This window comes from Caenorhabditis elegans, chromosome I (genome assembly GCF_000002985.6).
Source record: "Caenorhabditis elegans chromosome I".
NCBI classification, from domain to species: Eukaryota; Metazoa; Nematoda; class Chromadorea; order Rhabditida; family Rhabditidae; genus Caenorhabditis; species Caenorhabditis elegans.
In genome coordinates, this window is record NC_003279.8 from 12065274 (window position 1) to 12087992 (window position 22719).

At 34.6% G+C, this 22719-nt stretch overlaps 4 protein-coding genes, 1 non-coding gene and 1 pseudogene across 7 annotated transcripts; 3 read left to right on the forward strand and 3 right to left on the reverse strand.

The window, feature by feature from the left end:
- The first annotated feature begins 591 nt into the window (after positions 1 to 591).
- F58D5.t1 lies at positions 592 to 664 on the forward strand. Its single transcript has one exon. It is a non-coding gene; the product is annotated as a tRNA-Val (tRNA).
- A 5-nt stretch (positions 665 to 669) lies between these two features.
- On the reverse strand, positions 670 to 3811 carry F58D5.2. 2 transcript variants are annotated; one of them, NM_001026345.3, is made up of 4 exons: positions 3235 to 3811; positions 2703 to 2873; positions 932 to 1057; positions 670 to 888 (listed from the first exon to the last, which is right to left on the reverse strand). In NM_001026345.3, the coding sequence occupies exons 1-4, from the start codon at positions 3385 to 3387 to the stop codon at positions 772 to 774; spliced, it is 567 nt and encodes a 188-aa protein (NP_001021516.1). In that variant the 5' UTR covers positions 3388 to 3811; the 3' UTR covers positions 670 to 771. The 2 variants fall into 2 exon arrangements, with proteins under 2 accessions (NP_001021516.1, NP_001379398.1); NM_001392955.1 differs by lacking the exon at positions 3235 to 3811 and having other exon boundaries at positions 671 to 888; positions 2703 to 2874.
- Positions 3812 to 4532: 721 nt separating this feature from the next.
- Positions 4533 to 7631, forward strand: F58D5.3 (uncharacterized protein). Its single transcript, NM_060650.5, has 10 exons — positions 4533 to 4699; positions 4751 to 4851; positions 5243 to 5503; positions 5884 to 6000; positions 6045 to 6160; positions 6207 to 6310; positions 7015 to 7089; positions 7134 to 7216; positions 7263 to 7408; positions 7452 to 7631. Exons 1-10 carry the CDS (start codon positions 4651 to 4653, stop codon positions 7573 to 7575), a joined length of 1176 nt encoding a protein of 391 aa, NP_493051.1. The 5' UTR covers positions 4533 to 4650; the 3' UTR covers positions 7576 to 7631.
- A 167-nt stretch (positions 7632 to 7798) lies between these two features.
- clp-3 (Calpain catalytic domain-containing protein) lies at positions 7799 to 18952 on the reverse strand. Its single transcript, NM_060651.7, has 11 exons — positions 18918 to 18952; positions 18767 to 18850; positions 18299 to 18385; positions 17786 to 17869; positions 17547 to 17678; positions 16828 to 17238; positions 16365 to 16752; positions 15104 to 15380; positions 9430 to 9672; positions 8663 to 9129; positions 7799 to 7968 (listed from the first exon to the last, which is right to left on the reverse strand). The coding sequence occupies exons 1-11, from the start codon at positions 18934 to 18936 to the stop codon at positions 7902 to 7904; spliced, it is 2259 nt and encodes a 752-aa protein (NP_493052.3). The 5' UTR covers positions 18937 to 18952; the 3' UTR covers positions 7799 to 7901.
- Y47H10A.6 lies at positions 12777 to 13475 on the forward strand (annotated as a pseudogene). Its single transcript has 4 exons — positions 12777 to 12849; positions 12973 to 13048; positions 13128 to 13206; positions 13328 to 13475. Coding segments are annotated over exons 1-4 (376 nt in total).
- A 69-nt stretch (positions 18953 to 19021) lies between the features above and the next one.
- On the reverse strand, positions 19022 to 22583 carry Y47H10A.2 (F-box associated domain-containing protein). Its single transcript, NM_060652.4, has 6 exons — positions 22498 to 22583; positions 22375 to 22451; positions 21427 to 21690; positions 21061 to 21376; positions 20306 to 20583; positions 19022 to 19904 (listed from the first exon to the last, which is right to left on the reverse strand). The coding sequence occupies exons 1-6, from the start codon at positions 22555 to 22557 to the stop codon at positions 19754 to 19756; spliced, it is 1146 nt and encodes a 381-aa protein (NP_493053.2). The 5' UTR covers positions 22558 to 22583; the 3' UTR covers positions 19022 to 19753.
- Between the last annotated feature and the right edge of the window lie 136 nt (positions 22584 to 22719).

Below are 22719 nucleotides of genomic sequence, written 5' to 3' on the forward strand. Positions count from 1 at the left end.
AAGGATAATGCACAAAAAAGATGACGAAGACGTTCAAAATTCGAATCGAACGGCGGCAAAAACAAAAATCGAAGCGGCGAGCGTCTTCGGTACGGGATATCTTTCACACTTTGGGTAATGTCCCTTTAACTTACACCGTCTGCGTCTCTCACCCCATACCACACATCGCAGCACATCTCTCGTCGGGCGGAGCGGCCGCGTCGCGGTTTACTTGTGAACAGATGGTGTTCATTTGCACGAAAAGAGCAGCAGAAGACGTTGAATGGAACGGGAAGGGACGAGGATGTACTCTTTGAATGGAGAAAGGGAGAGATATCATGGGAAATCGAGAGGATCAGAGAGCATAGAGATTGAAAAGGACGTTTTGGATAACCATGAATGGTGTCCAGCTGCACCGGTGGGCTTCATCACTGAATACTAATTTAAAGGGACCTAGAAATAAGTTAGAGAAAGAGGCAAATAAATTCATAAAATTTTAATCTCGGTGGGAACTTTCTAGTACTTCAGTGAAAATCAAAAAGGTAAGACTCTTTCAAAGTCTTTCAAAAAACGTGTAAAATAAAATGACATTGAAAAGCTGACAGTGCCAGCGGTCTCGTGGTGTAGTGGTTATCACATCTGTCTAACACACAGAAGGTCGGTGGTTCGAGCCCGCCCGAGATCAGTCTTATTTTGCAGGTAAAAACTATTTATTTATGATAAAAATGAGGTATATTTAGATGAGAAAGACCATGGATTTGTTCAATTATTTATTTTTATTATTTTGATGATTTATTGAGGAAGAACTGAAGATGTCGGTTGTGGTGGTCTCCAGCTACACCGGCGAGCATCATTGAGCAAGACACAGATTTCTATGAAATAAAGAGCCGAACACAAGAATAGAGCAGCCTAAAAAAGAGCTCCGAGTCTTAGAATTTTATAAGTTACTTACCGTAGCCAGTGCTGGCATCGTAGCCCATTCGGGATTCATTTCAGCCCAATGAGCCGCACAAAACACCCACATCAAGATGGCAGACACAAGGAGGCCCACCGAAACGAGCACATACAGAAGAGCTTCCTGAAAAATAAAGAAAAACTATTTTTTATTTGCATTTAGAATAGGGAAATCGAATTTTACCTTAAAAAATTAAACAATTCGAAAACCCAAGGTTGTGCTCTGAGGAGAAAATGCGGGTTTTCCGACTTTTTTCAGAGAAAAATTCAAATTCTACACATTTTAAATGCATTCTATCACAAAATTGAAGTAATTTACATTTAAATGTAAGTTTATATATAAAAATGCGAATTTTTCGCCAAATTCTCATCAGTGCGCAAGTGCAGGGTAGTGCAATTGTGCTCTGCCAAGAATATTTGATTTTCTCACAGTTTCTAGTGTTTTTTTTTGTAGAAAAAAAGGTTACTGAGGAAGTGTCAGTTCACATCTCGAACTATCTTGGCTTGATCTTTCTGACCGGTTCAACGTTCTTTTTGTTGAACCAGGCTTATTCTTTTTAGGGAATAAACCCACTGCCTGACCCGCCTGGGTTTTGCAGAAGCACCGAGCCCGATTCAATACACCATAAAAAAGGTTTTAGGTCAGGCAGCGACCTTTATTGTAAGAAAGATGAAAAGCAGTCCACATGGGCTGCTATAAATACATAAGAAAGGGGGCGGAGAAACTGTCGGAATGGCAGGGGAAAAAGCATTTAGACAAAGGGTATTGTGAATAAGCAATATCAAATATTGCTGATATGAGTCATGCACTGCAACTTTTTCCTCACAAGGGACGAGGAAAAGTGGTTTCTAGGCCATGGCCGAGGGGCCGACAAGTTTCAGAGGCCATTTATCTTGCTTTGTTTTGCGCCTGTTTTCTTTCGTTTTTCATCGATTTTTTTCGTTTTTTCTTAATAAAACTGATAAATAAATACTTTTTACAGATGCTAAAACAATTTCCAAGTAAAAAAATTGTGTATTCAGTGGGCAAGCAGCGGTGAAAGTGGTCAATGTAAAATGATGGATTACAGGAATACAAAACCTAAACTTTTTCTGAAACATGATACATATGCTGCTTAAATGCTGAAGCTACCTGATTTTCATAACGAGACCGCTGAAAAAGTTTTGTGGTTTTCAAAATTCAACTTTTTTGGTGAAAAAGTCGAGATTTTCGCACAAAAAGTTGAATTTTGAAAACCACAAAACTTTTTCAGCGATCTCGTTATGAAAATCAGGTAGTTTCAGCATCTAAGCATCATATGTATCATCATATGTATTTCAAAAAAAGTTTAGGTTTTGTATTCCCGTAATCCATCATATTGCATTGACCACTTTCACCGCTGCTTGCCCACTGAATACATAATTTTTTTTACTTGGAAATTGTTTTAGCATCTGCAAAAAGTATTTATTTATCAGTTTTAATAAGAAAAAACGGGAAAAAGCTGTGAAAAACGAAAGAAGACAGGCGGAAAACAATACAAGATAAATGGCCGCTGAAACTTGTCGGCCCCTCGGCCATGGCCTAGAAACCACTTTTCCTCGTCCCTCGTGAGGAAAAAGTTGCAGTGCATGTGAGAAACAAAAGATGGAAGAAGAGATAGAAGAGTACGAGTTCTCGTACAACAGTTCAAAATGTTGAATTTTTCAAATTTCGATTGGTTTTTAACCGAGAAATTCAAGAACACAAATTACCCGCCAAAATAACCAGGTTCTCAATAGAGCGCACTTACCAAAATAAACCCACACGTGGCAGTGATATGAGTGTTGAGCATAAATGTGTACTCCAAGAGGACTCCAAAACTGACCAAGATACCGAGAGCACAGAAAAAGAGCGCAGGGCCTCGCTCGTCATTTACAGGCTGAGAAGCGTATACCAATACTATTGCGAAGAAGCACATCGCCTGGAAATTTAAAATTTAAAATTAAAAAAAAAATTTTTGAACATTTTTTTTGAAATATTTCAAAAACTCGAAAAGCTATCAAAAAGTTGTCAATTGACAAAATGTGAAAAATTTTATTTTGAATATTTTTCAGTTGACAACTTTTCTCTATCTCTTATAGTTTTCGAGAAAATTTGATTTGAAATTGGAAAATACAATTTTTTTGTTTAAAAAATTTGAAAAAAATTGTTCAAACCTCTATAAATCTACAATAAATCAAGTTATCAAAAAGTTGTCAACTAACAAAATATTCAATTTTAAATTTTCTACATTTTATCAGTTGACAATTTTTCACTATCTCTATCGATGTTACACCCCTTACAATGCAAACAGTTTTGGTGATTCCTCTGCACTGTGAGGCGTAAAAAGTGTCCAAAGTGATAATTTTCCGGCGCCAAATTATTTGTTTCGGGTAGAAATGTTCAATATTAGCACCATCTTGTAAATCTTCTGAGATTTGCTCTTCAATGTGCATCTTTTCCTGAAAATTTCGATTTTTGGAAATGGCGCTCCATTGAGAAGGGGGTGGTGGGCGCGGATTGAAAGGCCACGTTCACATAATGGACAATTTTTGTTCAAATTGTTCAATTCAAATACTGTCAATAGAGCGCTCCTGCAACACAACATTTTTTAAATTGTTAACTAAAACTTAATTTTTACACGGATTTTCAAAACATTAGCAATAGAGCGTAGTTGCATTTTGAAGATTAAAAAAAATTTTTTTTTGCTGTAGAGCGTATTTGCAACATACAAATAGTTTGAAATTTTATGTGATTTTCAAAAAAAAAAAGTAGATTTCTCAGTGGAGCGCACTTGCTTTTTTTGCGATTTTATCCCTACAATTGGCGTAAAAAAGCACGAAAAAGTGAAAATTCGCTGAGAAACGTAGTAATCTCAGTAGTAATAACAATAATAAATAAACGGTAGAAAAGAAGGCGAAACTAGTGACTATATTTACCCTCTCCCACCGCCCCGCAAAGTGGCAAATAAACAATGAAAGTTATGGGAAAACCTATACGACTACTGTCAACTTTTTAGAGCAGGAGCAGGTGCTCAATGAGCACAGAGAACTCGTTTTTACAGAGAAATTTGCAGAAAAAAGGTGAAAAATGAACTGAAATTGGTGGAAATGCATGAATTTTTCAAATAAAAAAGTTTCCGTTTTCAGAAAAAAATCAATATATTTTGAGTGCTAACCACGCATCTTTTACAAAATAATCAGACCAAAAAACTATTAAAAAAGTTGCAAATTTTGCATAAAATCTCCTACAAAATCCAAAAACATCCAATTTTCCCACAGGTAGTAAACATTGACATATATCCCCTCTCTCTCATCGGACGGGGGGATTATTGAGTACATATAAACTATATAATATAGTACATAATACCCACATAAAATTGCCAATTTTATGATTAATACAGAGGAAAATGCAGGTTTCTGGGAGTAAAATTTATTTGAAAAAAAATTATTTAAAAAACTTTAAAAAAAATTTTTTTAATTTTTTTGGAACATTTTTTTTCTTCAAAAAAGTACTAAAACAATTTAAAAAATTAATTCAAATTTTTTCGATAAAAAATTAATTTCAAGTTGCCGAGGGGCATTCCCCGTACCACACAAATATACCAAATATGTACATCTGTTCAAACAATTCCAAATTAGCCAGCAGTTCAATTTCTCTCATTTTCCAATTTATTACTAATTTATTTTTCTCTGCAACCCATCGTAAACCCGCAAAAAATGCGGAAAATTTTTTCAAAATCTAGTTTTTTCTTTATTGTTATTTTAGGTAAGCTGAAATTAAATTATTTTTCTGTCAAAAAAAAAAAAATATTTTCAGGATTTTGTATATTAATTTATCTACTAATTTTGCGACAAAAATTTTTATCTGAAAATTTGGAAAATCCAGAAGAAATCATGCTGAATGGAATCAAGTTGGCGGTGAATTCAAAGATTTTTAAGTTTTCAATATTTGATTTTTGCATTCAGCTAACCGAGAGCTTTCATTTAACACCCATCATGCCTAGGCTCCGCTCACTTTGGGTCCCGATGCGAAAACTACAGTACCCCCTCGCGGCGAGACCCAAACAGGGCAGAACTTAGATCAAGTGAGAGTTCGCATCAAGCTGAATAGGTTTTCCATTCATTTTTTCTGTTGAAAACCAGTTTTCTGGAAATTGTCGTAAGGTATGATGCCTGATCTGTGCTAGAACAAATTTTGGGCTACAGTAACCCATTAGAGCTTCAAAAAGTTCCACAAAAAAGGTTGCTAAGCCAAATTTTCCCGCTGAACCCGAAATTTTAAATATTATCCAAAAATTCTTCCATTCAGGACCTCAAAATCGGCCCAGTAGATATGCCACCACTAGATCACCGCCAGACAGTCCAACTTTCCATGTTCACAGTCAAAACTCGACGTGGAATCGGCCAAATTTTGTTCGAATTGGCCGCACTTTTTGGGATATCAAGGAAACTTGGCAGAGTGCCAGTTTTGAATCGATTACAGGAACCATTGATCGGAGAAACTATGGGGAAAATGATTAGTGGAGGTTTTCCGCTTTTTGCTGCGAATTTCGAGGAAAGGGATGTTGAAGTGAGCTTTTTATGATGTAGAATTCATTGCATTTTGTGTAGATTTATTGATTTTCTGAGAATTTGTAGATTTTTGCTCTTACTATTCTGTAAAAAATGCGTAGCTAGTACTAAAAATATATTAATTTTTCTGAAAATGTATTGATTTTTTTTTGGAAATTTATTGATTTTTTTTTGAAAATTTATTGTTTTTTATGAATTTATTGAATTTTTTTTGAAAATTTATTGATTTTTTAGAAATTTAATGATTTTTTGAAAGAATTTTATTGAATTTTTGAAAGTATATTGATTTTCATAGAATTTTTTTCGAAATTTATTGAAAGAAATCACTATTTCATTTTTTTTTCCAAGCCAGCAAAAATCGATGCACCATAATTTCAGCCTTCATCTGTATTTCCAGTCAACTTAAATATTCGGTTCTGCTGTAAATACGAGGATCCCACAGTGCTGAAAGCTGTGTTTGAGCAAAATTTATTGATTAATGGTGTCTATTTTCAAGTGAGATATCGATTTATTAATTTTTCACCAAAAAATCTTTTTAGAGCTTTAAATATTTCGACGATTATCGATCTCAAATCCGCGCGGCGTTGACTCCACATCCATCAAGTGCGATTAGAGCGGAACTACTGATCCCAGAAGAGTTCCGGAAGGACTTTTTGTAAAAACCGATAACGTCTTTTGAAAAATCAATAATCGATTTTTAGAATATGTGTTCATACCAAGCAAACCCAGTTAGGGGATCCGAAACTTTCGAGCCCGTCGGATCCATTTTTTACACGGAGCGCCACAGATTATTTGGTGCAAAAATGTAAGTTTGTCCAAAAATTTGTTGATTTTTAATTAAAATTTATTGATTTTTTCGCATGGTGTCAGTATGTCCCATGTCGGTTTGATCTACAAGAAATGCGGGAATTTTTCTCTCAGAAAAGTGTGACGTCAGCACACTCTTAACCATGCAAAAACAGTTGAGAGGTCTGCGTCTAAACTCCCGCACTTCTCGTAGATCAAACTGACATGGGACTTTCTGACACCGCGTGAGTTTTCTGAAAATTTATTGATTTTTTCTGAAAATTTATTGATTTTTTTCTGAAAATTTATTGATTTTTTTCTGAAAATTTATTGATTTTTTTTCTGAAAATTCTAGAGTTTTTCTGAAAATTTATTGATTTTTTTCTGAAAATTTATTGATTTTTTTTCTGAAAATTCTAGAGTTTTTCTGAAAATTTATTGATTTTTTTCTGAAAATTCTAGAGTTTTTCTGAAATTTTATCCAGTTTTTATAGAAAATTTATTGTTTTTTTCGCGTGGTGTCAGTATGTCCCATGTCGGTAAAAAAATTCCCTGAATTCCCACACTTCTCGTAGATCAAACCGACATGGGACATTCTGACACCGCGTGAGTTTTCTGAATATTTTTGATTTTTCTCTGAAAATTTATTGGTTTTATTCCTGAAAATGTATTGATTTTTTTTCTGAAAATTTATTGATTTTTTTCTGAAAAAAATTTTTTCAGACAAATCCAGCGGCAAACAGGTTACTGTAGCAATTCTTGGGAACGATCCAATTTGGGCGCAAAATTTGTTTCACGGTACCTGGAAATTATTGATTTTCGGAAGAAAAATCGATTTTCAGATAAAATTGGAAAATCCAACTATTTTTCCAAGTTCAACAACTCTTCCGATGCGATATTTTCGAAAAATTCACCAGAATATACGGTAGAAATAGCTTTTCTCAAAATTTAATTCTACAAAATTTCCACAGGCTCTTCTGACACTTGGCATGTCGCCAACCGATGACGTGGCATTTTCCCGCAACTTCTGTGACGTCATCATGTTGTCGGCTCCGACGAGCTCGTTCGGTTGGTGGCTGGCGTATCTAGCGAAAGAGTCGGCTGAAATTTATTATAGGTTTCCTTTCCTGAAATTTTTAGAATTGTGGTCGGTTTTTCAGGGATCCCAAAGAAGTTAGCGACCAAATCTTCGCCGAAATGCGTCAAATCGATTATTATTCCAATTCCTGGAATAAGTTGAGAAGCGCACAGCTGCAGAAGACATTTCCCGAGAATATTGATTAATTTTGCCATTTTTTTTGTGTAAAAAGCGATTAAAATAAACTTGATTCTTAAAGTTCGTCTGGGCAGAATCGTCTGTGTAACCTTTAGACGACCGTTTTTTCACTTTTTTTAAACAGTAACTTTTCTAAATTCCGCAACCGATCCCGATTCTCCATCGGGATCTTTCACTATTTTGAGAAAAAACGAAGCATCAGAAGTGTTAATTAAAATATTGGAGGCTTTATGAACGAGGCTTTATTGAAAGAGTATATCGAAAATCAAGGGTTATTCCAATAAAGTTCAAGAGTTCTCTGAGCCCAATCAACAACGACGAAATAGTCTCCTTACTAGGGAACCGTCAGAAGGTGCCCATCGGACTTGCATATAAGACCTATGCCATTCGATAGTGCATGTCTTAAAACGGTTACGCGTGAAATTTTAGCGGCAAAACTCCAGAACCAAGCTCACGGCGGGCTCTCAAAGATCTTAAAATAGCACTGTAAGGAAGAACTTTAACGATCTAACGAAGCAATTTTCCATATTCACTTTGGTAGTTCATATCTCCGTAGATAAATTTTTTACAGAAAAGTCATCAACTAAAAAGTTGTTGATATTGTTGTGAAGAACAAGTTTGTAGTTGAAAATTTTAGGCTTTACCTTTTTCTTTTTTTTTTAATTTTACCAAAAAATTTTTGTTTGCAGGAAAATCATTAGAAACGGAATAGCAGCATAAAAATAACAACAACAGTTGCCGCACTTCACGCGCTTTTATCTCAAACAAAAAAATTTTGGTAAAAAACTTTTAGCTACAAACTTGGTCGTTAAAACAATATCAACAACTTATCAGTTGATGACTTTTCTGTAAAAAAATTATATACGGAGATATGAGCTACCAAAGTGAAATTGGAAAATTGGCCCTCCAATGCTTCGTTAAAGTGTTATTTTAAGACCTTTGAGAGCCCGCCGTGAGCTTGGTTCTGGAGCTTTGCCGCTAAAATTTCACTCGTAACCGTTTTAAGACATGGACTATCGAATGGCATAGGTCTCATATGCAAGTCCGATGGGCACCTTCTGACGGTTCCCTAGTTAGTCAGCTCCCCCAACTCACGTTTTATCAAAATCCACATTGGTAAAGATTCTCAACAGAAACTCGCCGTCCTGGTCCGGATCATAAGTGCTCGGTACAATCACATAGTGCCCAAGCGGAACAGTGAATCGTATGTTAGCCTCACGAGAATCTTTGAAAAGTTTGGAATCCGCAATGGGCGTCTGTGATTTGACCATCTCGGGGGTCACTTTCTCATTGGGACCCGGCATTTCGTACACTAGGAGTCCGATTAGGAATAGTTCTAAACCCTTGTACACACAGTGATCACGATTTTTTTGAAAAAGAGCGGCAATTATTGTGCATTTGTGGTTGGAGTCGTATGAGTCGGTGGCGCGGAAGTGTATCTCATACTGTAGATTAGTGCAGAAGGTGTCGTGGTCATCGCATCCCCCGGCAGTACCTATCCGGGAACTCCATTCTCCCTCAAATGATGCTTGGATCCATTGCTGGCTCTGATGCTCCATGACCTGGAAGAAATTTATTTTAAATATCACATTAAAATTCCACAATTTTCACAACGTTTTTTCTTATCAAAAAATCCCTCTTAGAGCCAGATCAAATCAGAGCTACCTTGGACAAAATTTGTTTTCTTTTACAAAAGTTTTAAAGTATTTTTCTAACTTTTGGCATGCATTCGGCGAATATCCTTTAATTTTCAAACGCGCTCCATTGCAAAAATAAGCTATATTTTAGTCTTAGGACAAAGTTCTGTAGCCAATTCAACTTTCTGGCTGAAACATGCAAATTTTCTTATTTCAGAAACTCACCTTCACCTCTGTCATCTTCTCGACTTCATGCATCGTATCAGCCGACAGATTACAGCAGTACACATCTGTGAACTCTACCATGAAGTCTTTCAAGGACATCCAGAACTCTCCGTCTTCCTTGATTCGAAAACTCTCTCGTTTCTCCTTATCCAAGCCAAACCACCTATGGGATCTATAGCAAAAATCCCCTTTCCACTTGACTTTACCCCACGGGCTTCGGATACGGATCAACGGCGCTTTTTCCTGAAAAATTTTTACCGATGATTATTGAACATGACCCCTTGAAGTTTGATCTCGAAAAACCGCGGAATAACAGTCCATAATTCGATCCAATATCGAGTTTTTATTAGTTAGTTTTCGAAGGGGCGTAACTCTTAAAAAAGTACAAAGCTTACAAGGGAAGTTTTTACACCAGACACCGGACATCAAGATGACAATATTGCCATCCGGTAATAGAAGGTTCTGGCTATATCCTCCGAAAAATCCAGCTGCTAATCACCGGGGAGCTCCGAGATATTTTGGTTCAAAATTTTAGCACTGATTTCAGTTGATTTTGGTCCCTTCACCATTGTTTTACAATGTAGGACACCGTTGTGACCCTTGTTGACCAGGTCAAAATAGTCCACAGCAACGGCGAAGCTGCAAAACCGTCGATTTGTGGCCGAGTCGGTTGCAGCGTTGACTGCACAGGTAAAGCGCCAAGTGTGAAAAATGGGTGAATAGTGGGTGAAGGGGCGCTGGCGGGTGAACGATGGGGGAAAAATGGGCGAAGGACCGCAAAAAGACGAAGCAATGGGTGAATAAATTGACCAATCCGAAAATCAAAAAAGAAGTAAAAAAGGAGTATAGCAAAGCATTTCCGAAGTATTCATGCATAACTAGTATACGTGTTTATGGAAGTGTTTATTGTTAACAATGTTACAATCAATTGATTGTTGTAATGTTCACTTCATTTCCGAACATCTACCATTAGAGTCATTTGTTGTTGAATAATGTGAAAAACATTTTGTTACTTTTTTAAGGGTTTATATTTATAGAAAAAATACCAATTTGTTATTTCCCACAAGTTTGGACATTCATATTACATTCTCAGTCGAACAATCACCTATATAAGAGTTGATTGAGCATATAGACGTCTTACTTTAAAAGACTCATAACTCTGTTGGCATTTGAATTAATAAAATGTGGCCAACTGAAAAGTTGTTGACAATAATGTGAAAAACATTTTGTTAGTTGGTAACTTTTTGTTATCTTTAGTGACTGCGGAGATGTGGGCTTCAAAAGATAACCAAAATATTCTACATCTGTGCTCAACTATGTCTCAGTTCTCGATAAAGATGAAGAAATAATTACAACAATATAAATGTTTATTGCTTCAAGCTTGACAATGTTGTAGTTGATGACTTTTTGATATCTCGTCTCTAGAAATAGATACAACCGTTTTAAGACAGGAGCTTTTATTGTTCAGAGCTCCAAGGAATGTCGGTTTCAGTGATCGAGAGCACCGAACTTGTCAAGAAAATGCATAGAACCAACAAAGTTAACATATTTCTACAATATCTGATAAATATTTTAAAATATTAAAAAAAAAATTTTTTGATTTTTTCGAAACGAAAATCTTACAAAATTTTTCAAAATTTTTCTCAAAATTTTTTTTTTGGAAACTTTTTATGATATGATTAGATTATAGAAAAATGCAATGTTTGTAATTATTTCTAGTTTGTATGTTCTGAACACGATTTCGGACGAAAACCTGAGGTGTAGTAGAACAACTAAGTTCAAAAAACGCGTTCACTTTGGATGCGTATATCTCCGTGGAAAAATTTTTGATTTCAAAGTGATCAACTACAAAGTTGTTTATCTTAATCTGAAGTACAACTTTGTAGTTTATTGTTTCTTGTCAAAAAAATTGTTGGTCGAGATAAAGTTGTGTTCATTTTGGCAACTTCATGCTTGAATTTTCTTCTTCTTTTTCTATTCCTGTCTCAATCAACAATTTTTTTGACAAGAAACAATAAACTACAAAGTTGTACTTCAGATTAAGATAAACAACTTTGTAGTTGATCACTTTGCCATCAAAAATTTTTCCACGGAGATATACGCATCCAAAGTGAACGCGTTTTTTGAACTTAGTTGTTCTACTACACCTCAGGTTTTCGTCCGAAATCGTGTTCAGAACATACAAACTAGAAATAATTACAAACATTGCATTTTTCTATAACATCTAATCATATTATAAAAAGTTTCCAAAAAAAAATTTGAAAAACATTTTGAAAAATTTTGTAAATTTTGTAAAAATTTTGTAATTTTTTTTTCAAAAATTATCAAATTTTTATCAGGTATTGTAGAAATATGTTGAATTGTTCGTTTCTATAAGTTTTCTTGCTAAGGTCGGTGCTTTCGATAAGTCAAACCGACATTCCTTGGAGCTCTGAAAATTAAAACCTCCTGTATTAAAATGGATGTATCTAATTCTAGAGGCAAGATATCAAAAAGTCATCAACTACAACGTTGTTAAGTTTAAAACAATAAACATATTGATAGTTGTAAGTATCTCTTCATCTTTATCGAGAACTGAGATATATAAAGAGATATATTAAGTACAGATCTAGAATATTTTGGTCTTCTTTTGAGGCTCATATCTCCACTGTCACTGAAGATAACTAAAAGGTACCAACTAACAAAATGTTTTTCACATTATTGTAAACAACTTTCCTGTTGATGAAAATTTTGTATTCTACGTGTCAAAGAAGCTAGAAGCTCTCAAACCTTCTTGGTTCCTTTGATCCAACTTTACATTTTCTACCATTTCTTGGCAGAACATTCAGTGTGAACTCTCACACTAGTAGAACATATCCAACCTGTTACTTTCAATGTTTCCAACATGTTTTCAAAATTTTTTTCAACAATTTTTTTTCAACAATTTTCATCATAAGGGGGGATCAAAATAAAATCTTGTAGATTTTAACTTCATGATCAAAATAATGATTTATCAAATTGGATGAAGACGGGCCATATTTAGAATTTTTATCGAAATTTCATTCGAAACTCTTAAAGTTGAAACGGAAATATCTTACTTAGTACTATTCGATCTATTTTTCAGCGTTTCAATACGTTTTTTAACACCAATAAATCATTTCAATTCAACGCTTACTCTCATTATGAGTTTCATAGCAACGACACTCCGAAATAACCCTAGCGCGCCCTCTTTAGCGAAAATTTTATTCAATTTTTTTTGCATTTTTTGCAATTTTTCTCGTTTTTTTCACGATTACCGCTTATTTTGCGTGATTTTGTGAGCTTTCCGCACAACATATTTTTCTTTTTCACATTTTTCATAATTTGCAGATAAAAATCGAGAAAATCAACGAAAAGGATCCTAAAAAAACGACGGAATAGGAAAAAGATGCCAAAAATCAGGTATTTTCAGAAATATTGAGAAACTCTGCGTCTATTCTTCTGTTAACTAATTATAATTGGTTTCTTATTCGAAAAATATAAATTTTTGTCACGAAAAAAGCGAGAAATAATCTTCGAATTCAGATATTTCGTCCCGACGCAACTTCGCCGGCTTCGACGAGGAATCCTGCAACGAGGGACACGATTATGAGCTGTTAAAGTGAGTTTTAAAGTTTTAAAATGTATTCTCCCGAAAGAAAAACCGTCAAACTAACTCTAAAGCATGATAATTTTTACAGGAGTGTCGCCGGCACCGACTCCGAACGAGAAAAGCTCCGACGACCGCAAACGAGAGCCGAAGGAATCCGGAAAGCGAAGGTAATATTTTATTTTCAAATATCGATACTTGTTTCTAACGAGCGAAAATTTATAATGTAATGTAATAATGATTAATCTTCTTTATTAAACTTCTTTAAAATTAATCATTTGAATTTTTCAGAAAATGGATCGATAAAATCGCTTACTGGAGGAAGACAAAAGGAAGAAAAGCGGAAACGAGTCAATTGCCGATGACACCAGAGGACGATTCATCGAAATCATCAAAAGATGAAATAAATTATTTTGTTTTTTTTTTCGATTTAAAATAAATGATAATACTATAATATACTCGTTTTATGAATATTATTCTTCACTGAAAAGCAAAAGGAGGGGAATGGAAACGATAGCCTTCACCCATCGCTCACCCATCGCTCACCCATTAGCGAGCCGCTAACATGCGAACGGCGGCCCACCGGTGTGCGCGCTGTTCGTGTGTCGGCGGTTCCCCCCTCGCCTATATGCGGTCCACCGGTGGGCCGCCGCTCGCACTTGGCGCTTTACCTGTGTGCCGTTATTTACGCTGTGGTTCGGATCCTGCCCACGCCAAAGCTTTTTTATTTTTTGCAAAACTCGGGCTCCATAACACCCCGAAAAACAGTTTTTGAAGATTTAAAAACATGTTACACCTCTTTTCGATGTCCCAGAAGTGCGCTGGAAACTTTATAAAAATTTTAATTTTTTTGAAAATTTTCAATTTTTCTCCTTGGAAAAATTTGGTCCAAAACTTTTTTCCGAAATTTTTTTGAAAACGTATCAAATCTTGTAGAGCATCATCAATTTGTTATTTTTCATTGTTTTCATTGTCCAGATCCTTATTTCTGATGCTTTATTGATATGTTTTACCATTTCAATGTTTGCAAAACATCTTGTCTTTGAGGCTATGCAGCTTCGCCGAAAAAAATCTTACAAAAAAGTGATCAACTGAGAAGTTGTAGATTTTAACTTCATCTATAACTTTTCAGTTGAACACTTTTTCTGAAAAAATTTGGTTGCCGAGATATAGACTTTATACTTTCTAGATCATACCAAAAATGAGCATTTCTATTCAACAGTTTCCAGCTTGACAACCAAATTTTTTCAGAAAAAGTGTTCAACTGAAAAGTTATAGATGAAGTTAAAATCTACAACTTCTCAGTTGATCACTTTTTTGTAAGATTTTTTTCGGCGAAGCTGCATAGCCTCAAAGACAAGATGTTTTGCAAACATTGAAATGGTAAAACATATCAATAAAGCATCAGAAATAAGGATCTGGACAATGAAAACAATGAAAAATAACAAATTGATGATGCTCTACAAGATTTGATACGTTTTCAAAAAATTTTCGGAAAAAAGTTTTGGACCAAATTTTTCCAAGGAGAAAAATTGAAAATTTTCAAAAAAATTAAAATTTTTATAAAGTTTCCAGCGCACTTCTGGGACATCGAAAAGTGGTGTAACATGTTTTTAAATCTTCAAAAACTGTTTTTCGGGGTGTTATGGAGCCCGAGTTTTGCAAAAAATAAAAAAGTTTTGGCGTGGGCAGGATCCGAACCACAGCGTAAATAACAGCAGTCAACGCTGCAACCGACTCGGCCACAAATCGACGGTTTTGCAGCTTCGCCGTTGCTGTGGACTATTTTGACCTGGTCAACAAGGGTCACAACGGTGTCCTACATTGTAAAACAATGGTGAAGGGACCAAAATCAACTGAAACCAGTGCTAAAATTTTGAACCAAAATATCTCGGAGCTCCCCGGTGATTAGCAGCTGGATTTTTCGGAGGATATAGCCAGAACCTTCTATTATCGGATGGCAATATTGTCATCTTGATGTCCGGTGTCTGGTGTAAAAACTTCCCTTGTTAGCAAAAAAGACTCAACTTAGAAACTGAAGTTTAACTTTGGTTACACATCACCTACCCATTCAGTTTCCATCAAATTGACTCCGGTAATACAGTAGCCGTATCCTTTGATTAGTCCATTCTTCTGCCGAACCCCCTTCTCATTGACATCAATATTTAAACACACAATGAGTGATCCCATCTGCACTCCCCTCATTATCATCGCCAGAACCGCCATCTCGTCAGCCATAAAAATATCGAACCATTGAGTCAGACCTCCTGTGAAGCTTGCTGAAGCTTGCCAAAGAGCTTGCTCTGTGTAGGGGTCATTCAGGTGCTCATAGGTGCCAAGGAGCCTAAAACGTAGAGCAGCATTACAATAACAGTTAAGAATCCGGAAGCAATTTTCTATTTCAAAATTTTTAAGGGCAATTACAAAAAAAAACCGCACTGAATTCAACTAACTGTAAAATAGAATACTGTGACATCTTAAAACTGTCTGATAAAGTAAAAAAAGAACGGCAGCTCAACTTTTGGTTTAAAGAAGTATATAATGAATTGTGACGCTATGGAAAACTTAAGAAAAATATTTTGCTAATTATAATGTTTTGGAAAAAAACAGAGCCGACCTGGATATGGGAGACCAAAGTTTCTTATGTTTTGCGTTTTAATTTCTAAGAGCTTATATCTTGATTTGGTTTAAAACAATATATAGCATCGCTATTCAACTAAAACCGGTCCAAAACCACCGAATTTCATAATGAGACTTCACAAAAAATTTCCAAAAATTGTTTATGGCCGGTCAAAATTTCGAAAAAAGAGCCAAATTTTGCTAAAATCTGAAATTTCGCACACTCTTTTTTGGTGCAGCCGCTGGATTTTAGTTTTTCTGAAATTATCACCTTTTAATCCTTATTTTGGTAATTTATCTTGCGGAAATTCGTTGATTGAGACAAATTTTAGGCTAACAGGCATCCAAAAATGAACAAAATTGGATGCCTATCGGCCTAAAAGTTATCTCAATCAACGATTTTCCGCAAGATAAATTACCAAAATAAGGATTAAAGGGTGATAACTTCAGAAAAACTAAAGTCCAGCGGCTGCGACAAAGAAAAGTGTGCGAAATTTCAGATTTTAGCAAAATGTGGCTCTTTTTTTTCGAAATTTTGTTCGGTCATAAAAAAATTTTCGAAATTTTTTTGTGAAGTCTCATTATGAAATTCGGTGGTTTTGGACCAGTTTTAGGTTATTTAAGCAAAATACCCACAAACTCTACTCCCCCTTTAAATAAGAAGTATTTTTTTAGTAAACATTTCGTGCTAAAAAAAGTCATTACTCACTTGGCATAGGCCTTCTCCAACAACGGGCCCCAAAATTCACTTCCGCCCGGCGAACTCATGTAGCAGAGCGTTCCATTCACCGTCGGCAGTCGATCATCAATCACAACATCCACCCATTCTCCATATCTCCAAAACTGGAAATGGAAGATTCCAGCGTACTTCTCCGTGAATGACTGATCAGGTGGAACTACACGATAAAAGAGCTCATCTCGAAGTGACAAGTTGGCAGCGCCGGATAAGAACCAACGGTTTTCAAGTCGTCCTAGCTTAACGTCAAAATGAGTTTTGTCACTGCCAATGAGTCGGGGGTTAGCGAACAGTTCTCCGGGACGTTTCCAAACAATATGGTCCTTTGGACGCACTTTGACGTAGATTGACGAGTTGTTGGCTGGAAATGAGCACGTAGACTTTTTTTGACTTTTTTTGTTGGTTAAATTAACTATGATTTGTACTGTTTTCTCACCTGGAAACTGCGGATCCTCGAACAACCGCTTCTCATCTAAACATTTTTGACGTTCTTCGTGAAAATAAATGGGTTGACAACTCAAAGGCACATACACGTGACATTCTCTTTTGAATTTTCCGCTGACAATATTATCCAGCACAATCTTTCCGATACTACTCAACGAATTGGTTTCGCCGCCCATGTTGAACATCTCGTTTCCAGCTAAAGCTCCGTTAATACCTCCAGTTTCAGAATTGACGGCAACAAAATCATGTGAGTTCTTGGAAATCAGATCACCGGCGAGTGATTCGAGCTCTCTGGACGAGAAAATGTTCGTCAGGCCACGTCCGACAGAGTCGCGAGGGATCATTGAGCTGAGCTGGTCGAACAGTTTGCCCGCGACGTCTCCGCAGTCGTCACCAACGAATTCTGAAAAATTTAACAAAAAATCAATAAAGTTTTCAAAAACCAAAAAAAAACCAATGAAATGCATTTAGAAATTATTTCGTTTTTTACTGTTAAGTTTACCAAAATTCTTCGCAAAAATCAATCATTTCTTGAAAATCAATAATTTTCACAAAAAATCAAAAAACTTTGACAAAAATCAATGACCAATCTTCCAAAAAATTAATCTATAGGTATTCCACAAACTCTTTAAAAAACCAAAAAATTTATCCCGAAACAATTTCCAAAAAATCAATGAATTCACTTAAAAATCGATAATTGCCTGAATTTACCTTTAAGAATCTCTGAAAAATTGTAAGCATGTATTTTCTCGTCGTGTTCAGAGATTGAGGAGAAGCTGGTGCGAGCTATTTCCTTTTCGTCTTTATTTTCTTCCTCCCTTTGCCTTGCTACTTCCGATGATTCTGGAATTTAACAAATTTTGCCAACAAAAATATGAATTTAAATAAAAACTGAATTCAATTCAAAAATGATGAATTCAATTAAAAATCGATAGATTCTCTGAGTTTACCATTTGTGATAGTCGAGAAATTGTAGGCATCTGTTTCCTTGTCGTCTTCATACTCTTCCTCTGGGCTGTCAACTTCCGATGATGCTGGAATTGAAATAAATTTTGGCAAAAAATATCGATTTTTCCAATTCACGGTCAAATTTGAGATTAGCTCTAATGTAACTAATAAATCCTACCTACTTTGCTGAAATTTGGTAAAAGTTGGATCCCTACACGAAAACTACTGTTGGGTTTCGTTGCGGGACCCAATTTACTTGATAATTTGAAAGAAAAAAAAAACAAAAACAAATTTGAAAAAATTCAATAAATGTTCTCAAAAAAAAAAACCAACATTTTTTTTAGAACAAATCGATAAATTTTGAATAAAATTGATACCTGATCGATAAATTGTTCTTCAAGAAACTACTCAAAATGTATAGGCTTTTCACAAAAAATCTAAAAAACGATAAAATAGACAAGCTTCTCGAAAAATGAATGTATTCAATTAAAAATCGATATATTCTCTGATCTTACCAGTTGTTATCGACGGAAAATTGTAGTCATCTGTTGCCATGTCGTCTTCATCTTCTTCCTGGCTCTGGCTGTCAACTTCCGATGACTCTGGAATTGAAACAGAAATTAACAAAAAATATCAATTTTTCCAATTCACATTCAAATTTGAGCTTATCAGCTCTAATATTCATACCGTATATTCCCTATTAGTATGGCCCCCCATCACTCGACTTTGACCGTTTATATCTCGGTTGTCTTTGATCATATTTCAAAAATTCAAACGACAAAATCTTTTTCAAATCTATCGTTATGCTCTGGTATTTGAAAAAATCAAAAATCTTTTGAAACCGCTGAAATATAAGCCGGCAAAGTCGATTGGCGGGGGCCATACTAATAGGCGGGGGGCCATACTAATATATAAAATTGAATCAATTTCCGAAAAATCAATCAATTCTATTAAAAATCGATATTTATATTCGCTGATTTTACCATTTGTAATTGACGAAAAATTGGTATCATCTGTTTCATTTTTGTCTACATCTGCCTTCTCTTGGCTGCCAACTTCCGATGATTCTGGAATTGAAACAAATTTTGGCAAAAAAATATCGATTTTTCCAATACACCCAATTAAATTTCATACCTCTCTGACCATCACTCATTTCGTCCTATCCTTGTGTGTAAAATATTTAAAATAAATCTTGAGTTGTCGAAAAGTGACAAGAAAAAATAATAGAACACGTGAAAATCAATTCAAAACAATTTTCATAAAATTGACGAAATGTTTGAAAATCCATTAAAAAAATCAATAAATCAATTTTTAAAAATCGGTAATTTTTTTAAATTGTAAGTAGATACATTTTCTGAAAAATTGATAAATAATTTGAAAAAATCAATAAACTTTCTCAAAAAAAAAACGGGAGTAAACAACTGATGCATTCTAAATAGGGCTGTGCAATCGGACGAATTCGGACGAATTCGGACGTCCGGCGTCCGGATGCGTGTGCGTCCGGCGTCCGAAAAAACCGGACGCGTGTGCGTCCGGCGTCCGAAAAAACCGGACGCTTGTGCGTCCGGCGTCCGGTTTTTTTGTTTTTTGTTTACAATCTCACTCAGGCTCACTGAGATGTAAACAAAAAACAAAAAAACCGGACGTCCGGTTGCACAGCCCTAATTCTAAATAATAGAAGAAACAAAAATTTTGTACAGGTTTGCATAGAATTATGGGGACGAGGAAGACAACGATTGGTTTTTTTCTTGAATTCTTAGGGCTTAGGTGCAGGATGTAGGTTTTGGCAGAAGCAAGAGGAGGAAGATTAGGGTGAGATGAAGAAACAATGATGGTTTTTTGAAGTTCTAGGGAGTTGTTGCTAAAAATCTTAATGTCATCTGTAAACACAACAATTGAATAGGGGAAGCGAGAGGTCATTTCTAAGAATTCAAAGTTCCGTTGGGGCATAGATGAATTCAATTCACTGATCAGTGTGATCTTTGCGTTAAATCATTTGGGAATCGGTCGTGCCATACTAGAAATTCAACTTCTTTGCCAATACAAATTAGTGTAGCAAGTAAACCATCATCTCTCTCGATATCATACCCAGCACCACAATTAATTTTTTCCAGTCCATCTCTGAAAAAATATTGAAAGTTGGGCATGAAATGTGAAATTTAACCGATTTTCAACAATATAGAAAATCATTTGATTATCATAAAAATAAATTTCGTTCTAGTTCAACAGGTAGGAACAATGCTTGAAAATTTATCTGAAAGTACTTTTTAATACTACTCGTGGAGATGCTAAATTAAAAAAAAGTTTAGATTAAAAAAAAACATTTTACGAATTATATTCAGTCATTACAATTCATTTTCTGTCACTTAAAGCAAAAATGTTTTCTCTTAAATTTTCTCCACTTTTCAAAGAAAATCCCAGGTAGTTCTGGACCATTTTAAATGCAAAAAGCAAAGTCTCAATTTTCGATACTCCACCTTTAACTTTAAATTAAAAAAAAAAGATCCTATTCCAACTCTTACATGAATATTTCTGCTCGTCGATTTGCATCCCATTTGAAATGTTGAATTTCATTCAAAATGTAATCAACAACTTCGGGATAGCAAAAACAAACAAATCGGAATCTTCGAAGGTTTGGCACGTGACCAGCCAACCAATGAAGAATAAACTGTTTGATACATTTTGCAGTGAATGCGTGTATATGAAGATGTATAACTTCACAAAAACGAAATATATTCTTTACGTCTTCTAGTTCGTAATTTTGAGCGTAGAAAATGTCTAGTCGAGGAATTCCGCTTAACTGAAATATAAGAAAATTGGAATTTTTCTGTAAAATAATTTTTTTATTTTTTTATTTTTCAATTTTTCTTTTAAAAAATTTGGCAGTAAATTCAAGTTTTTTGAGAATAGTTTTTGGCAGGAAATTCAAGTTTTTTTCATTAAAAAAATTGGCGGGAAATTCAAATTTTCTATAAAAAAAAATTTTGATGGGAAATTCAAATTTTCTATAAAAAAAATTTTGATGGGAAATTCAAATTTTCTAAGAAACAATTTTGGTGAGAAAATCAAACTTTCTGAGAAAAGTTTTTGGCAGGAAATTCAAATTTTCTGTAAATAATTTTGCCGGGATATTCAAATTTTTTGAGAAAAGTTTTTGGCGGGAAATTCAAATGTTCTGATTGTGAGAAAAAATTTGGCGGGAAAATCAAGTTTTCAAATAAAAAATATTTCAAAAAAAGTTTTTCAAATCGTTTACTAAATATAATATATCACTCACAAGCTCTTTGTCAAAGCCAGAAGGATGCCAACATCGAATCAGCAATCCATACTTTAAATCAATATTATTCATTAAATATTGCATATTTTCAGTTGTAAGACGCGATTTCCTTCCACAAATTTCTACATAGTGACATTTTCGAAACAATATATGTTTCACAACTTCCTGATAATCACCAAAAAGTCTACCATGATCCATTACCAGATTCACATGATCAAACGCGAATAATTCATGAAAATGTTGCAAGAGATGAATAAGATCTTCAAGATTTAGGTAGGAAATTTCTGTGAAAGAACTTTTCCCTTTATAAATTTGGCTGAAAATTGAAAATTATTACAACATTTCAAATGATAAAAGCAAAAGTACCAGAATTTAGAAATCCAAAAATTGACACTGTACCCGGCAAAAACACGCCGTGTATATTTTTTGCAGTTTTTCATATAATTGTAAGCATCTATCACATCGCATTTCTTGTTAACTAGTATTATCCTTTGTAAATGTTTGATTTCAGTATTCTCCTCATCAATTTCTTCACAGTCATCTAGATTCTCGATAATAATTTTATAAATTCTTTTCTTCACTCGTTTCATTTTGATTTCACATTTTATGGATGTTTGTGATAGATTCACTCTGAAATTAAAATGTATTTGTTAAAGGTTATATCAAATATATCAAATATGATTGTAAAAAATTTATAAAAGTTATTTAAAATGATTTTTTTTTAATTTTCAACAAAAAATATATTTGGCTGAATTATTTTTGAATCCCCACGTGGCCTCAGAGTGTCTCATTTCGGCTTGATCTACATAGATCTACAAAAAAATGCGGGAGAAGAGACGCAGAGTTCTCAACTGATTTCGCATGGTTAAGAACGAGCTGACGTCACACATTTTTAGGCGAAAAATCCCGAATTTTTTTGAAGATCAAACCGTAATGGAACAGCCTGGCACTACGTGAACTCCCAACATTTCTGGCTTTTCCATTTTTTTAATACTCAATATTTTTAAACATACTTTTTTCGATTGTTCAGACATTTTTCAAAAATAAAAATATATTTTAAGGCGATTTTCTTTCAGATGGTTTCTTTACGGAAAAATGAATGAAAAATTTACAAAATATGTTTCAAATTATAAAACAAAGGAACTAACTACGCCACACATTTTTTTGCGCGGAAATATGGTAATTTATAAAAATTCTATAAATTTTCATTACAGTTACATTTGGTATATTGCAACTGCTTTTTGTTTTTTTTTTTTTTGAAAAAAAAACCACTGGCAATATATTTTATTATATTTTTTCAAATTAAAAACTCACGCCTCATTGACTTTCATTCCGTTTAAAACTTTTGCAAACGCTAGATATGGTAGATTCAGTAACTTGAATGGTTTTTTCTGGAAAAAAAAAATTATTTTAATTTCAAATTGGTCAAAATCTTACCTTTCCAAACAATCGTCGAACCAATGAAAACATCCAGAATAATGCAGCAAAAAATCCCATTTTCAAAAATTAGGACAACAGTCGATATCGACGTCACTGGTGTGTGCAGTGCACCATATTGCGTTAGGTTGGCCTCAGACAATCGATATAATTTCTCGCTAATTCTGCTTGCCTCTTCCTCTCGCATATCCTTTTTTCTATTATCTTACAAGTTTACACTGA

Excerpts from the sequence above, each read along its gene's own strand:
- F58D5.3 (NM_060650.5), top strand. The coding sequence starts at position 4,651 with ATGCGGAAAATTTTTTCAAAATCTAGTTTTTTCTTTATTGTTATTTTA. Across the intron at positions 4,852-5,242 it reads TGAATGGAATCAAGTTGGCG|GACCTCAAAATCGGCCCAGT; the intron begins GTGAATTCAAAG and ends TCTTCCATTCAG. Across the intron at positions 6,001-6,044 it reads TTAATGGTGTCTATTTTCAA|AGCTTTAAATATTTCGACGA; the intron begins GTGAGATATCGA and ends AAATCTTTTTAG.
- clp-3 (NM_060651.7), bottom strand. Across the intron at positions 16,753-16,827 it reads CGAGGATCCGCAGTTTCCAG|CCAACAACTCGTCAATCTAC; the intron begins GTGAGAAAACAG and ends GCTCATTTCCAG. Across the intron at positions 9,673-15,103 it reads ATTTGATGGAAACTGAATGG|GAAAAAGCGCCGTTGATCCG; the intron begins GTAGGTGATGTG and ends AAAATTTTTCAG.
- Y47H10A.2 (NM_060652.4), bottom strand. The coding sequence starts at position 22,557 with ATGGGATTTTTTGCTGCATTATTCTGGATGTTTTCATTGGTTCGACGA. Across the intron at positions 21,377-21,426 it reads TTTTGGATTTCTAAATTCTG|CCAAATTTATAAAGGGAAAA; the intron begins GTACTTTTGCTT and ends TTCAATTTTCAG. Across the intron at positions 20,584-21,060 it reads CTGGCTTTGACAAAGAGCTT|TTAAGCGGAATTCCTCGACT; the intron begins GTGAGTGATATA and ends CTTATATTTCAG.
- F58D5.2 (NM_001026345.3), bottom strand. The coding sequence starts at position 3,387 with ATGCACATTGAAGAGCAAATCTCAGAAGATTTACAAGATGGTGCTAAT. Across the intron at positions 2,874-3,234 it reads TCACCAAAACTGTTTGCATT|GCGATGTGCTTCTTCGCAAT; the intron begins GTAAGGGGTGTA and ends TTAAATTTCCAG. Across the intron at positions 889-931 it reads CGATGCCAGCACTGGCTACG|GCTGCTCTATTCTTGTGTTC; the intron begins GTAAGTAACTTA and ends GCTCTTTTTTAG.